Genomic DNA, 16090 nt, shown 5'->3' on the forward strand with positions numbered 1-16090 from the left:
CTGCCAAGCCATATCCTCCCTGGACTGGAAACAAGCATCCTAGGACAGGTTTCGGGCTTTCAGCCCTCATCAGCCAGGATAGCTTGATTCCAGTGGCATGGAGAGCACGGGACTCACGTCTGAGCATACCCGTTCCAACTCGGGGTGACAAATGCAAAAACAACAGTTGATGGACATAATGCAGAACAATGTCATACAATCACCCCAGTACAGAGACCCGGGCCTAAATAAATCATCCAGCCCGAACTGCCAAGCCTGGTCCTCCCTGGACTGGAAACAAGCATCCACTGGATTCAAGATAGCCTGGCTGATGAGGATTAGGAATCCGAAACCGGTCCCAGGATGCTTGTCCAGGGAAGACATGGCTTGGCAGTTCGGGCTGGACTGTTCCCATGAGGCACAGGGACAGACTGATTTGCATATGGCCATGTCTGAACTGGGGTGGTGGAGTGAGCTAAAGAATGGTGACGGATTAAACCCAGATCAGTTGACTGGAGTTGAGTATTTGATTTGCTCAAACACTCCGTCCATCATCCCCTTTGGTATCACTTATATTCCCCACTGTCACATCTTTACCTGCGATCACCAATATCTCTCCCCAACCCTCACTGCTCCAGCACCTGCACGTTGCAGTTATCAGTCCCAGGGACTTTATTTCTGGTCACTCACATGCACCCCAAGAGGAGCCAACATCTTTTGATCCTGTGCATCTCTGAAATGATCCCCAGGTACCCTTGCACCTCTATACCTGAGTAACGCTGATGTCTGCCTAACTCCCTCACAGCTCCGCCCCCTATGCATCAATTATAAGGCTTGTTACTGGTGCATCACTGATATGACAATTCCTGTACCAGTGTAACACGGTTAACACACAGTAGCTTTATACCTTGCAAAGTCTCCCTCTCCCACTTAATATTACCTGACATCCCTTGGGGCATCTTCTTCTCCTTGAGGTCACTGAGGAGAGGGGGGAAGGAACCCTCATTTGATGGCTCCGCCATATTTCTGCTTCGGCCGCCTTGACGCAGAGATGGAGCTGTGGAGAGAGGTCAGTGGGGAAATCAAATCCACATTGAAGGTGACCAGACACACAACTGGTCTCACATTAGAGGAGTAATAACCATCCTCCTGACTTCATACAATTCAATGGAGTCACTCAGTCCCCAATGCAGCCTGTAGATGCTTCATGGGAGTGTCACTCAGTTCACAGGCTGCAAACACTTCATAGGAATCTGAGCTATTTCCCATCACCAGGTGCTCAAGCTTCCTCTAAGCTGCTCTCATTCCCCATCAATGGCTTCACACGATTTGTCTGAGCCTCACTCACCACTCCGTTTCCAGAGTCGCGCTCATGCTTGTTCAGTAACAGAGAAGTTCTCAATATGGATTCCTTGGTGACAGGCTCACGATGTTAGCAGTGTTCTATTCTATAGAAATCTTCTCACTTTCTGGGGGTCACTCTTTAGAATGCACAGTCCATAAGTCGAGACTGACCATTGACTAGACTTTGGTATTGATGCTTCTCTTTCACAAAGAGCCAGAGTAGTAGTAGTAAAATCTTTATTCGGTTTCAGTTTTACAAAAAAAAAAGATAAAAGCGTTCATACATTTCAACATTACTAAAACATATTCAGTTCATTTAAAATTTGTATCACCGTTACTTTATCAGGAAGATTGGAGATTGTTATTTTGAAGATTTAACCTGTGCTTAAAAATACATTTTAGGAAAGTGCTTACAACTTTGCATACATGTTCAGAACTTAAAAATTGCAGCCACAGCATAGCAGGACGACACCTTCTGAGGTCTAAGGATCGGAGCAAGGGGATTAGCCAAAGTTTGCGGTAGGCAGAATAAAATTTGCAAAAGAGTATGAATTGTTGACTGCTCGGATAGTTCATCGCATGGGCAGGCCATCAAACATTCTTCCCAGCTGTTTCTATTGGGAAATGCTACAACCCTGTGGAAAATGTTCAACCTAAATCTCGCTAATAAGAATCGTTCAAACTGCGAATCAACGTAGGTTAAGTATGGTTCCATTTCCAGGGTGGTCATGACCCCTAGGGAGTGCTGTACAGATGATTTCTTAATCTCCACAGTAATAAGTAACTCTTCAAAATGGCTCAGCGCCTTTGCCTTTAGTTCTTTTTTTGAAATTTCAACAATGGTTTCAGGATTGTGATAAAACTCAGCCATTCCTAGGTCAGTAAAAAGTTTTTTTTACGTATATTAGCCAGTCTATTTTTTCAACGCAGTCTAGGGTCATACAGTCCGTAATAATGTCTTTGGTGAGGGTGTTTTTTGTTGATACCCATATTCTGCGCCAAAGGAGTACGGGTTCGATTTTGGCCAAGTCCTCAATGTGTGGCAATCCCAATTCTGCATGGCAGGCAAAGGTGGAAACTCTTTTTGGGACCGCAAGTAAGAATCTCGTAAAGATGTTCTCTGCTACCTGGAGGGCTTTCGTGTTTTTATGACCCCACAGGCCCGCCCCGTAAAGTGCGATGGAATGGCCCTTGGCTCTGTAGATTTGAAGTAGTTCAACCGGAGGCTTTTTCCCTAATTTTTGTGCAAATTTCATAAGGGCGGCAATAGAGCGCAGAAGTTGATGTTTACGCGCTTCTATGGCCGCTCTCCAGTTGAGCTTCTCATCTATCATAATCCCTAAATAGGGATACTGGGGGGTGGTTTCTAATTTTTCGTTGTTGAGGAAGATGCTTTTTCCATGTTTCCTAGCTTGGCCAGCTACCATAACGTAGGTTTTTTTTTCTGTTTATATGAAGATCTAGGTCGCTCATGAATTTTGCATAGCTGTTCAGGGATTTTTGTAGCTCACGTGGGGTGCGTGCTATGATCACTGCGTCATCCGCGTACAAGAGCGCGGGCACCAGTCGATCTTTCACACGGGGCAAGTCCAAGCCCCCCCTCAACATCTCTACCTCAAGACCGTTGGTATAGAGGGAGAAGAGGAAGAGGGCAAGGACACACCCCTGCCTGACCCCGCGCTCTATGGAAAAGGATTCCGACAGTTCACCCGGTACTCCAAAACGCACCCTGGAGGAGGCGTTAGAGTAAAGTTCTCTGAGAAAAGTCACAAGAGCCATATCTATTCCCATATTGGACAGCACCAACCATAATTTTGCATGGGAAACACAGTCGAAAGCCACGGAAATGTCGACATATACCATGTATAACTTCTCGCGCTTCGCCGACACATATTTTCCCATCAGCAGGGCCAAGTTCAGGGCTTGTTCCGAGGCCCTCTCAGAAGCCGTACTGGATATCCGCGAGGGTCCCGGTATCGTCCACCCACGCCTGTAAACGCTGGAGTACCACTCTACCCAGTACTTTCCCCAGTGAGTCCAGGAGGGAAATCGGTCGATAGCAAGTCACCTCCTCTCTATTTCCCTTTTTAAAAATGGGTACCAGTATTGATTGGGTCCAGGATGTGAGTAGGCACACTTCATTGTTGCATCGAACACCCTGGTTATGATAGGGGCCCACAGATCTAAATTAAATTTGAAAAAGTCGACTGGTACCCCATCCGGGCCAGGGGCTTTTCCACTCTTACTGGCATTAACTGCAGCTATTACCTCATGTAATTCGACTGCCAATGGGATTGGGAATGGATTATCCTGATTTGGGCTATTGTTTCTTTCTGTGGGGGCTACTACTGGGGATTGACCAAAGATCTTTGCCAAGTGATTTACCCAGGTTTGTCCCTCGATAGCCACTTCTATGCTTGGGCGATCTTCTGTGTCAGTCAAGAAAGGTGCTTTTACCACCTTCCAAAATAAGTCGCTATCTTTATTTAGTGAGCTTTCGTGCAACTGATCCCATAGTGCTTTTTTGAGCTCTTCTTTTCACACTTTGCACGCGAGCCTATACGTTTTTCTCAGGTTCCTAATCTCCTCTTGATCTCTTATTGTTTTTGTTAATGCTCTCTTTAGCTTTTTATGGGCGGCTGTGCAGTCATGATTAAACCAACCTTTTTTCCTTTCCTTGGTCCCTTTCTGGTTCACGGTAAGACATTCATTTACTTTTCCTAATACTAACTTGAAATGGAATAAGACTTCCTCTTCGCTAGCCTCCGTGTCTAAACACTTCATTATTGCAGAGTGTGCTCCAATTACAACCTTATTTGTCAGCTCATTTGGATCAATCTTCCCCCACCCCAAGGTGTAGCCATTTGTTTTTGTGAGCTGTATATTATTCTGGGCGAGGGTGGACATTATAGTCTGGGCTAATGGCTGGCTTTGGTCAAAGGTTAATTCAAAGGCTAAGGCTGAGTGATCACTCAACGTGTTAATTTTAACTTTAAAGTTTGTAGTCCTATTTACAAGGGTCGCTGTGGTAAGAATGTAATCAATAGTTGTTTCGCTTCCCCTTCCAAGGTAGGTGGGGTCCAATTTCCCAGATAAAGGGTTTATTTGATTTAATATAACTAGGTCCAAACTGGACATAGTTTCGTTTAAGAAATCTCCCACCACTGAATGGCTAAAGTGGGTTATTTGCTCTTCTGTTTCACACCCCATACCGCAAACATTACTATTAAACTTCTCACAGGGATGATGGTTAAAGTCACCTCCCCAAACGATACTTGGGGGTTCCAACCCTTGTGTTAGTTTCATGCCGCTAATCAATTTCTTACGAAGAGCCCCCAGTATTTTTATTCTCTCGTTTTCCACTAAGTTATCATATAGGTTAACGAGGAGAATTGTCCTCTTTGTCTTGAATGCCAATCTTAGGATTTGATAATACGGCTCTAGACTAAGTACAGTAACTACCAGGCCTGGTATAGTGTTTGATATACAAGTTATCAACCCACCTTTAGCTCTCCCATGGATACCTGCGATTCCTGGTGAGAAATACGTTTTATACCCTGTCAGGTGCATTTCTTTCGTGAGCCAGGTCTCCTGAAGGGCCAAGACTTGACATTCTTTAACAAACTCTTGGATACTTCCGTCCAAGATTATTTCTCGGAGACCTGCAACATTATTTCGATTTTTTCTACTCTCCTGGCAGGGACCGGTCTTTCGTTTATCCTATTTTCATTGTCTCTCACAAATATCTCCAAGTCTGAGTTATGTTCCTTGTGAGTTAAAGTGGGAGCCATACTTGTTTTACTCCGCCTGGTAGAAATTTCCCCCTCCCTCGGACATGATCGATTCGGTTGAATCAACTGAGTTTGTCCTTCGTTGCTACAGATTTCAGCTAAAATATCTGAGGTGAAGTCGCCCAAGGGAGTATCTTCTTTTATCATAGGGGATTCTTGCATCGGGGGGAGGTTACTGTTAAGTCAATCTATTCCTTCTAGACCACACAACGTTGAGAAGGGGTTAAACGTTGGTATGTTAAAATCTGGGAATGTTGGTTGATAGTTATTATTCAAGTTACTCCAGTATGTCTGAGGATAAAGTGGTTGGGGAAGTTGGTTAGAGAAATGATTCTGGGTAAATTGATAGCCTACTTCTCTCCACTCTGGGCGTTGCCTTCTAATATGATGGTATTTGGGGGTATTTATCAGTTCCCGTGGGTAGAAGTAGCTAACAGTGTGTGGAAATATTATCCCCCCCTATGGCCTCATACCAGTCTCCTATAGTTCTCACCGCCTTATGATCCTTAAAATTGATAATTATCACGTCCCCCCTTTTGTCTTTCGGCCTTGAGCCCACCCAAACAGCACGCCTTACTGACAGGATTTCTCAGTTGACGTGTGCAGGGAGGGGTCTATTCTGCTTCAACCAATAGATGGTTTTATTTTTTAGGGCATGATAATTCTCTCTGACCCCTTCTGCTAGTTCTGGTACTCCTGCCATAACAATTGTATATGGGGCTGATTCAGGAGGTAAATCAACTATCCTGCATCTGGATCTTTTTGGGCGCTGTAGTGACTGCTCGCCCGACTCTCTACTTAGTATGGTATTTGTAGGGGGATTAGGATTAGTGTTTGGTAAGGGGGGAATTCTTTCTGCAGGATTCTTCTCTGCTATGTTTTTTCCCCTTACTGTTACTTTAGCCCCATCTTTTGGCTGGGTGTTATTGGGTGGTTTTGGATTTTCATTATTAGTTGTTTCTTTTGAGGATTTAGCCACTGCTTTTTTCCCTTGCGTGGTTCCAGGTTTAAGGGGTGCACCACTGGTAGATGGTTGTTCCAGTGGTAAGACGTTAGGGCCAATAGGGTTTTGTGTGGGATGTTTATAGAATTGGGGCGATAGTTTAGTGATAGCCATAGTGTTATCTTCTATTTGCTTGCCCAACTTTTCTAGATGCGTGCTTATTAGTCTTGTTCTCTCCAGAAGAGGAAGCATAAGTGCCTTCACTATTACCTCTATTCTGGAGAGAAGTTCAGCCTCCATTTCAGGGAGTAGTCCTGTCGTATTGTTCATTTTCTGCACCATGCTAGGCTTGGGGGGTGATGTGTGTGGGGGGTTGTGTTCAAGATAGTAATTGTGTTTTGAGATGAGGGGGAAGGTTATCTCTTTCTTTTCTTCGGATGATTATTTGTTTGTTCTAAAGGTGGTGGAGAGGAAACAGGTAAGTTGGGGGAACTAGATAGTCTAGATATATTGGGGCTAACTAGGAGGATTTCAGGGGCTGGCTCAGGTTCATTGCTGATTATCTGGTTTGTTCTCTCTCTCACCTAGATTCCCAAGGGAGTGAGTAAATCAATGTCAATAGGGGGAATGGTGGAAGTCGGGGAATCTGAGACAATCATATTAGGTGAACTAGCTTTCCCAATCAATCCTAGGGAGGAGCGCTTACCAGTTAGAAAAAATAGCGTACACTGAAAAGCGCTTATCCATGGACTTGCTAAGACGATCGTTACCCGTTTAAAAAATTCGGTCGATGGTCCCTGTTACTGGCCCCTTTGATGTGTTAATGATTATATTCCTAGGTTTTCCTGGGTCCGAGGGCATGGTTAAACGTGGGTATATGTTCAGATGTATAAGACAGGATGATCAAGGAACAATACACAATGTCTCGTACTACGTGGGTCAATGGGAGATTCCTGACAGATGGCAAAGGGAAAGATTCACTCTTACCGGGAAAATAGTCGTTAAGGGGGTGGCCCGTCCCGTCCTTGGTCGACCTTGGACGGCCTTAGACGGCCCGCCCTTTGCCCGGGCATGGCCCGGGCGCTCACGCGCAGCGGGACCAGAGTGTTGGATTTATGTGATCAGGGTGAGGGGAGGAGCCTGCAGGGAGAGCGTCCAGGTGCTGTCAATGGAGGCGGGCGGGCGCTCCTGGGACTTGTAGTCCAGCGCCCACCCTCGCTCGCAGCCCTGCAGCCCTGCTTCAGCCAAAACCCCGAAGTGTCCAGAACAAACGTGCTCTTCAAGCAGTCTTTGCCGATGGTACAGCAACAGCAGCCCCACACGAAGCGGGACCCGCGCAGCGGGTTCCGCGAGGAGTGAAGGGAAGGGAAGAGCACAGAAGAATACCGCAGCTCGCAGTCCAAGACGTGGCAAACAGAGGAAGGAGAACTCCAGCGAGTGAACGATTCCAAAGCACTTTTCAGATGGCAGATAAGTGGGGAGGAGCCTGCAGGGAGAGTGTCCAGGTGCTGTCAATGGAGGCGGGCCGGCGCTCCTGGGACTTGTAGTCCTGCGCCCAACCTCGCTCGCAGCCCTGCAGCCCTGCTTCAGCCAAAACTCCGAAGTGTCCCGAACAAACGTGCTCTTCAAGCAGTCTTTGCCGATGGTACAGCAACAGCAGCCCCACACGAAGCGGGACCCACGCAGCGGGTTCCGCTAGGAGTGAAGGGAAGGGAAGAGCACAGAAGAATACCGCAGCTCGCAGTCCCAGACGTGGCAAACAGAGGAAGGAGTACTTCAGTTAGGAGATGGACCGCTCAAGGAGGAACTGAAGCTATTGGATCAAGAGCTTTTCAATCCAGAGCTGAAGTTTTGGATCTGGTTAATCTCAATGGGGAGTCAAAGCTAGTGGATCTAGTGCAACACAGGTGAATTCACGCTATTCGTTCTAGTGCATCTCAAGTGGGGGGGGTTGAAGCTAGTGCATCTCAATGGGGGGGTTGAAGTTAGTGCATCTCGATGGGGGGGGTTGAAGCTAGTGCATCTCAATGGGGGGGGTTGAAGCTAGTGCATCTCAATGGGGGGGGGGTTGAAGCTAGTGCATCTCAATGGGGGGGGTTGAAGCTAGTGCATCTCAATGGGGGGGGGTTGAAGCTAGTGCATCTCAATGGGGGGGTTGAAGCTAGTGCATCTCATGGGGGGGTTGAAGCTAGTGCATCTCATGGGGGGGTTGAAGCTAGTGCATCTCAATGGGGGGGGTTGAAGCTAGTGCATCTCAATGGGGAGGGGGGGTTGAAGCTAGTGCATCTCAATGGTGGTAGGGTTTGAAGCTAGTGCATCTCAATGGGGGGGGGGCGTTGAAGCTAGTACATCTCAATGGGGGGGGTTGAAGCTAGTGCATCTCAATGGGGGGTTGAAGCTAGTGCATCTCAATGGGGGGATTGAAGCTAGTGCATCTCAATGGGGGGATTGAAGCTAGTGCATCTCAATGGGGGGATTGAAGCTAGTGCATCTCAATTGGGGGATTGAAGCTAGTGCATCTCAATGGGGGATTGAAGCTAGTGCATCTCAATGGGGGGGGGGTGAAGCTAGTGCATCTCAATGGGGGTAGGGTTTGAAGCTAGTGCATCTCAATGGGGGTAGGGTTTGTAGCTAGAGCATCTCAATGGGGGGAATTGAAGCTAGTGTATCTCAATGGGGGGTGGAAGCTAGTGCATCTCAATGGGGGGTGGAAGCTAGTGCATCTCAATGGGGGGTGGAAGCTAGTGCATCTCAATGGGGGGGTTGAAGCTAGTGCATCTCAATGGGGGTTGAAGCTAGTGCATCTCAATGGGGGGTTGAAGCTAGTGCATCTCAATGGGGGGTTGAAGCTAGTGCATCTCAAGGGGGGGGTTGAAGCTAGTGCATCTCAATGGTGGGTGTTGAATCTAGTGCATCTCAATGGGGGGTGGAAGCTAGTGCATCTCAATGGGGGGATTGAAGCTAGTTCATCTCAATGTGGGTGGAAACTAGTGCATCTCAATGGGGGGTGGAAGCTTGTGCATCTCAATGGGTGGGTGGAAGCTTGTGCATCTCAATGGGTGGGGGGAAGCTTGTGCATCTCAATGGGTGGGTGGAAGCTTGTGAATCTCGATGGGTGGGTGGAAGCTTGTGAATCTCAATGGGTGGGTGGAAGCTAGTGCATCTCAATGTGGGTGGAAGCTAGTGCATCTCAATGGGGGGGGGTGGAAGCTTGTGCATCTCAATGGGTGGGTGGAAGCTTGTGCATCTCAATGGGGGTGGAAGCTAGTGCATCTCAATGGGGGGTGGGAGCTAATGCATCTCAATGGGGGGTGGGAGCTAATGCATCTCAATGGGGGGGTGGAAGCTAGTGCATCTCAATGGGGGGGTGGAAGCTAGTGCATCTCAATGGGGGGGTGGAAGCTAGTGCATCTCAATGGGGGGGTGGAAGCTAGTGCATCTCAATGGGGGTGGAAGCTAGTGCATCTCAATGGGGGGGTGGAAGCTAGTGCATCTCAATCGGGGGGGCGGAAGATAGTGCATCTCAATGGGGGGGTGGAAGATAGTGCATCTCAATGGGGGGGGGGGTGGAAGCTAGTGCATCTCAATGGGGGGGTGGAAGCTAGTGCATCTCAATGGGGGGGTGGAAGCTAGTGCATCTCAATGGGGGGGTGGAAGCTAGTGCATCTCAATGGGGGGATTGAAGCTAGTGCATCTCAAGGGGGGGGATTGAAGCTACTAGAGTGCATATCAACAGAGTTGACATTATTGGATATAGTGCAACTTGGTGGTGAGTTGGACTCCGGGCATCACGTATAGTAAATAGGGGCTGGACCCACTATATCTGATGGGATGTGTTTTTTCTGCGCATTGCTCAAAGGAGAATTGATTGAAGAGCCCAGCATGTATGTTTTCTAGGCTACTTCAGTCAGATGACATGACCTGATGAGATCCGAATAATAACTACAGGTCGAAATGATGCCAAGCCCTCCCTAAGTTGCATACTACCTTTCCATACTTTGTGAAGAGATACTATATATGTACAGATAAGATCGCCACTCAGGTCATGAAATTGCATTTCTTGCACTATTTTTGGAATGTAAGAAGTGTATATTATTCCTATATCACAAACGTAAGAAAATTCATCATACAAAATATTTTGTCCTGTACCCTTCTTGAAAATATTTAGGATGATATAAGTTATTGAATTTCCACACCTCTAAGCAGATGCACAAGTGTTGATGAAGGAGTCCCACAGGATAAATGTTTGACTTTATTATATCTACCCATGTTCTTGTGGACAAACAAAGGTTTCTTTGTATTCTTTCCATGTCACCATGAGACGCTGTTCCAGGCATTAGTTCAGTTACCGCATGTGAAGATGACAACTCCCTGAATGTATGACTGGTAATTCTTTATATTGCCATTTACACCCGCGTCTTACTAGGGAAGGGTGGACCATGTCAGACTGCAAAAAACAGTAGAGGGACCCTGAAAACCTAAAATTGATAAAGGCAGGGGGAACAACCCACCAGGGAGAATTAGATATTCAACACATGAAAGGGGCATCCCCAATATATAAAAAGGACAAAAGAATTCCAAATATAAAGCCAACCAAAAGCACCCACAGAACAGCTGTTTTACTTTTCAAAATTTATTTTTAAAGTCATTTTAAATAATACTCACATTATGATAAGCACAGAAACATTCATTTTGATCATCTTATTACATATAAAATGTCATTTTGTTTGAACAATACAAAAAGGGAGGAGCGTCAGCCCGGAACCATATTAAGCATTAAAAAAATGACGCACAATTCAATCATTCCATCAATCAACCACTAACTCACTACCACACAATGCATACACTCAAACGGAGCATCATTTCATCATACATGTGAAGGAAAGCGCCATGTCAGGCTACCTCTAACTAGCATGTAGTCTCATGTATTGTGTGACATTGTCCAACAGTCCATGATTTTTAGGCAGCATCGCTTCACCGAGATTTTTGAACCAATAGGACAGTGTTAAAAACAATAGCAGCCTGCGTTTAGCTTAAAAAGGACCAGATGTGACACAGGTCCATCCTGGTAGCTAGGGTTACTCTGATGCCCAAGGCCAGGTTTTGAGGACTCATTTCTGAGAAAGGATTTGGCCACATCCCCTCAAGCAGGGACAGTCAATAGCAATCCAAAAAATATCTCTTTACTAAACAACAACAAGACGTGAGACATGAAATGTAATGAGATTATATGAGACTAGTTGAAACCAGTTACTGACCACCATCCCACAATAGGAATATGCGATACCAGCCACACACCGATTGTTTGCATTCCGCCCTGTATATTAGACCAAGTTGCTCTGTTAAACCTGCCAGCATTAGAGTTGTTTTCTCCAGACTTTTTGCATTACTCCTATTTTGGACGAATTGAATTTGTTTTTAGAATTGTAGCACTGGTTAGCAGTAGTAAAATACACAAAGCGCTTGTGCTCTCTCCTTTAAACATGGTGAAATTGGCTAACACCCAATTGGCACATTTAAATGTACTTGTAAAACCCTAATGAGGTGGTACAACATGTATACATGGCCCGTAATTTAAATGCTACTAGTGGGCCTTCAGCACCAATTGTGCCATCCACATAAGTAGTCCTTTAAAGCAGTCTCAGGCCTCCTATTGCAACCTGTGTGTATATTTAAAATGCGATTTCAAATTGGCAAAATAAACCTTTTGCTAGGGCTAAAGCTCCCTTTTTAATACCGGTCACCCCTGAGGTAGGCCTTAAGCAGCCCACAGGGCAGGGTGCAGTGAACTTAAAAGGCTGTACATGTACTTTAAGTTTTACCTGTCCTCCTAAATTCGTATTTCATCATTGTGAGGCCTACTTCTGCCATAGGATAACATTGTATACATAAGTGTAAAGAGGTGACACAAAGTGCTAACTTTCTACTGGGAGCTAGTAGAAAAGTCTAGTTTTGTCTCTAAATAATTGTAATGTAAAACCCTCTTTAACTGTAAAGTTGGATTTTAAGTCACAGTTATGAAAATGCCACTTTTGGAAAGTTCACAATTTTCGTGTCCCAACCTTCAGGTGCATGCAGCCTATATCCTGGGTCATATGACTAGGCTAGCTGGAAGTGGATCTTTGTGTATTACTCCAAGACAGTGAGACAAATACGTGTTAGCAGGATAGGCCGTCTGTCAGGATGAGGGGAAGAGGAGCTCTAGGAAAGGCAATGGCTGCCATAATAAATCTGTCTCTACTGAACTAAAATGAAATCACTATTTCTTAACAGAGAACAGAACCAGGGGTGGAAAGGAGGCTACAACACTACCTCACTTTGGAGAAGGAACTTTGTTCTACTGTCAAAATGTTTAGAGGAATAGGGACATTTAGCAGTTGACGAAATATCAAAGTTTGGTATCGTTCCATTTTGAAATTCGACACAAGTTTACAGAATCTCACAATGGGTCTAGAAGGGTATAACTAACCGTTATTTGGAAGGGGCATGCATAGGGCTTCTCTTCCAAATAACCATTTGGTACGGTATGTATCAATATTTGTGTCCAAAATCTGTTTGCAAAACACTGACATTTTACCAACTCCCAGAATGATGTGGTAAGCCTTTCACAAAAGTCGTATGGTCCCCTTGTTACCCTCTGTTAATGAGAGGAAAAAAAGGAAGAAAAAAAAAAGTTTGTTGTGGAACAGGAAGTGATCCAGGGGACCGCTGTCTTCTCTCAAAACTTTCGAAATGTTTTTATTAAAAAAGGTAGCACCATTTCCTTTAAGGAAAACAGGCTGCATTTAAAATACTTTTTTTCACTCAAAAAACAAAGTTTACATGGACGTTATAGTTCGGCTCACATTTCACTTGTACAAAATTAAAATTCTGTAGTTTTAGTTGCCTGAGTCATCTGTCTTATGCCCTTGTAACGCACTGCTTATGACCTCACATATTACATCACTCATGAAAGGGTCAGTGACATCACTTTTGACATCATCCACTGAACCACTAAAACACCTACTCACACCCCCATACGACATCTCGTACACACCTCAGACACACACACACACACACATTCACAGACCCATACAACTACTGATACACAGCCACTCGCTCAACCATAGAGCCACTCACTCACTTATACAGGCACTGACACAGCCACTCACTCACCAATACAACTACTCACACACCCATTTCTTCAATAATACAACCATTCACAAGGAATTTTAGTCAATCAAGCAGCATTTGTAAAGCGCAGCTCGGTCACCCCTAGGAGTATCTGGATGCTGTGGAAGCAACGTAAGAATAAAGGTCAGAAGCTAGAAGAAAGAGGCAGACCAAAAGTCAGAAAGGAGCAGAAAGACAAAATACAAGACAGAAGCGAACAGAGAGGGAGAAATATGAGCAGAGGAGGAACAAAACGAAGGGAGCAAAGGGTAGTGGACTGCACGCAAACTGGACAGGAGGACCATTACAGGGGGGAGTTGGACAGAGGACCTGCTCATTGGGGTCATGCTGCGGCCTCCATTACATAGGTCCTGGGAGGGAGGGGGCAAGCGCTGGGAGGAAATAAACGACAGGAGGAGGGAAATGGGCAGAATAAAGGGCAAGAACGAGCAGAAAGAGGCAGAATAAAGGGCAGGAACAATCAGATAGAGGTAACTAAGAGCAGGAATGAGCAGAAATAGGCTGAATAAAGGGCGCGACCGATCAGAAAGAGGTAGAAAAATGAGCAGAGTGGGCACAAAACCAAACTCAGCAGAGGGTATCAGACTGCGGGCAAGCTGGACAGGAGGACCATCGCAGGGGGAGCTGGCCCAAGGACCTGCCATTCACTCACCCTTACAACTTCTGAACACTGCCCTACAGTCACCTGCACTACTACTTACATACCCATTCACACATCCATACACCACCTACACACCGTCATACTCCCCCATACAGCCACTGACTCTCCAATGCAACCCCTCACACAATAACTTACTTAAACAAATACCCTCTCAAACAGCCAAACACACCTATACATCCACTTATTCTGCCACTCACTCACCCATAAAGGTACTCAAACATCCACTCACCCACACATAGAGCCACTCACTAATACAGCCACACTCACCCAGCCATACAGTAGCTCGCATACCCATTTATTCACCCATACACATACCGTGTTACACACCCATACAGCCACTCATACCAGATTCAGACAGTCTCAGAGCCACTCATATGACATATGTTAGGAATAATATCACTCATTAGTGGTAAAAGAAACAGTAATTTAACTTGAACAGTAGCTTACTATATATCTTTAAGTGTCAGGAAAATGTACAAAACAATTTCACTTACAGGATGATGTCATCAGTGATGTCACAGAGCGCCATGTGTGAATTAATATGTGAGGTCACAAGCAGTGCATCATGGGGCTTACATTTATAGTAAGCTCAGGTAATTATAACTGCTGAATTTTAATGGTTTTCTATGAGTGCAATGTGAGCAGAACTGTATCATCCCTGTAACGATTGGCTTTTACAGTGAATTTTAATGTTTTTTAAAAAAATTTATTACCCAACTGTAACCTTTGAGAGTGGGTGCGTGAGTGGCTGTATGGGTCTGTGCGTGGGTACGTGAGTGGGTGCATGAGTCGGAGTGGATCTGTGGGTGTATGTGTGTCTGAGTGGGTGCATGAGTTTACTAGAGGTGTTCTTCTCCATCAGGTGTCCCTCACAGGCATCTATACTGCTGCCAGAGGATCAGGGTACCTCCACCCTACCCCCTTCTACTGTATTTTATCTTTACTTTTTCTACTGAGGACTGTTCCTCCACGTCTAAAATAACGGCTGCAACTTTGGGACCAGCCAATCGCAACATTTCTGTTAGTGCATGAGTTTGAGAATCATTTGAGGAGGATCTACATCCCTAGATATACACATTTGGATTTCTTTTAATAAGTCTAAAACTATTGAACGGATTTACACCAAATAACAAAAAGCACTCTTTCTGGACCAAAAGCAAGCTTTCTGCCAAACAGGACGTAATTCCGTCAAGCGGTTCAGAGTATAGTTGTGTTCAAAATCCCAACAGTAAGTAACACAGGAAACAAATATTTTTTTACTTCCTATTGTTCCTCAGCCCAGGCTTGATGGATTGCCCCAAAACTTTCCATGACTAACTAAATCGGCACACTTTTTTAAAGATTGGTCAAACCGCGCCAAAAATATAGGCAAGTCAAAAATGCTTTTCCTATGGAAACATGGTCCTCACTATAACCACCTACTGGCGACTGGCAGTAGGTAGCAACATATTTCATCCTACTGGCAATAGCCAGTAGGTAGTTATAGTTAAGACCAACTATTCCCATAGACAAAGCACTTTCGTTTTGCCAATATTTTTGGTGCAGTTCGATAAATCCTCTCGAAAAATTCCAACCAGTTCAACACTAACTTTAGCTGGTGTGTGGAAAGTTTTGGGGTAATTTGTGAAGCAGTGGGGAGAAAAAGGGAAGGGGGGGGGTCTTAAAAAAAAAAAGTTCTCCCCATGCAGTATTAGGATTTGCAATTTTTTGACACGCTACAACCCAAACCGCTGAACGGAATGAGTGAGGTAGGCCTGCCACCTCCAGGCTATTACCACCCAAAAGGTGGGCTACACTGGGGTGGACACGATTTTCCAGAAGTAGTCGCCTTTGTGATGGCATACTTAGGAATTCTGGGACCGGGTTATGCCCACTTCCCACAGGAAGTAGTCATATATGAGGTGTAGTAACCCCAAGGGTCAGTAGCCCATTGGCTACTACCAGACACTCCCCTAATGCCCCTACTTCCAGTATTTAGGGGAGTCTCTGGCACCAGAGAACCAGACCCTGACAACCTAAGAAGAGAGACAACACAAAAGCAGAGAGGGGAGAAAAAGCAGCTGACCTGGTAGCACCTCTGCCGCCTGTCTGTATCCCTCATTAAAATCTGCTTCATAGTTGACTAGTCCGGCAGCTGTTGACTCCAGAAGCTTGGGAAGACTGCCTGGCTTTGATAAAGACCCAAGATCTCCTGTGAAC

At 45.4% G+C, this 16090-nt stretch overlaps 1 protein-coding gene across 2 annotated transcripts in view; it reads right to left on the minus strand.

Moving 5' to 3' along the window:
• LOC147678416 (transmembrane protein 272-like) overlaps positions 1-16090 on the minus strand; it is a 93882-nt gene that overhangs the window by 56135 nt on the left and 21657 nt on the right. For both annotated transcript variants that reach the window (XM_086946007.1, XM_086946008.1), the window contains exon 2: positions 920-1036. In XM_086946007.1, the coding sequence (XP_086802133.1) occupies positions 920-1001 (82 nt within the window). In that variant the 5' untranslated portion in view covers positions 1002-1036. The remainder of the gene's footprint in view (positions 1-919; positions 1037-16090) is intronic.

The sequence above is a fragment of the Lissotriton vulgaris genome, chromosome 12 (assembly GCF_964263255.1).
Source record: "Lissotriton vulgaris chromosome 12, aLisVul1.2, whole genome shotgun sequence".
NCBI classification, from domain to species: Eukaryota; Metazoa; Chordata; class Amphibia; order Caudata; family Salamandridae; genus Lissotriton; species Lissotriton vulgaris.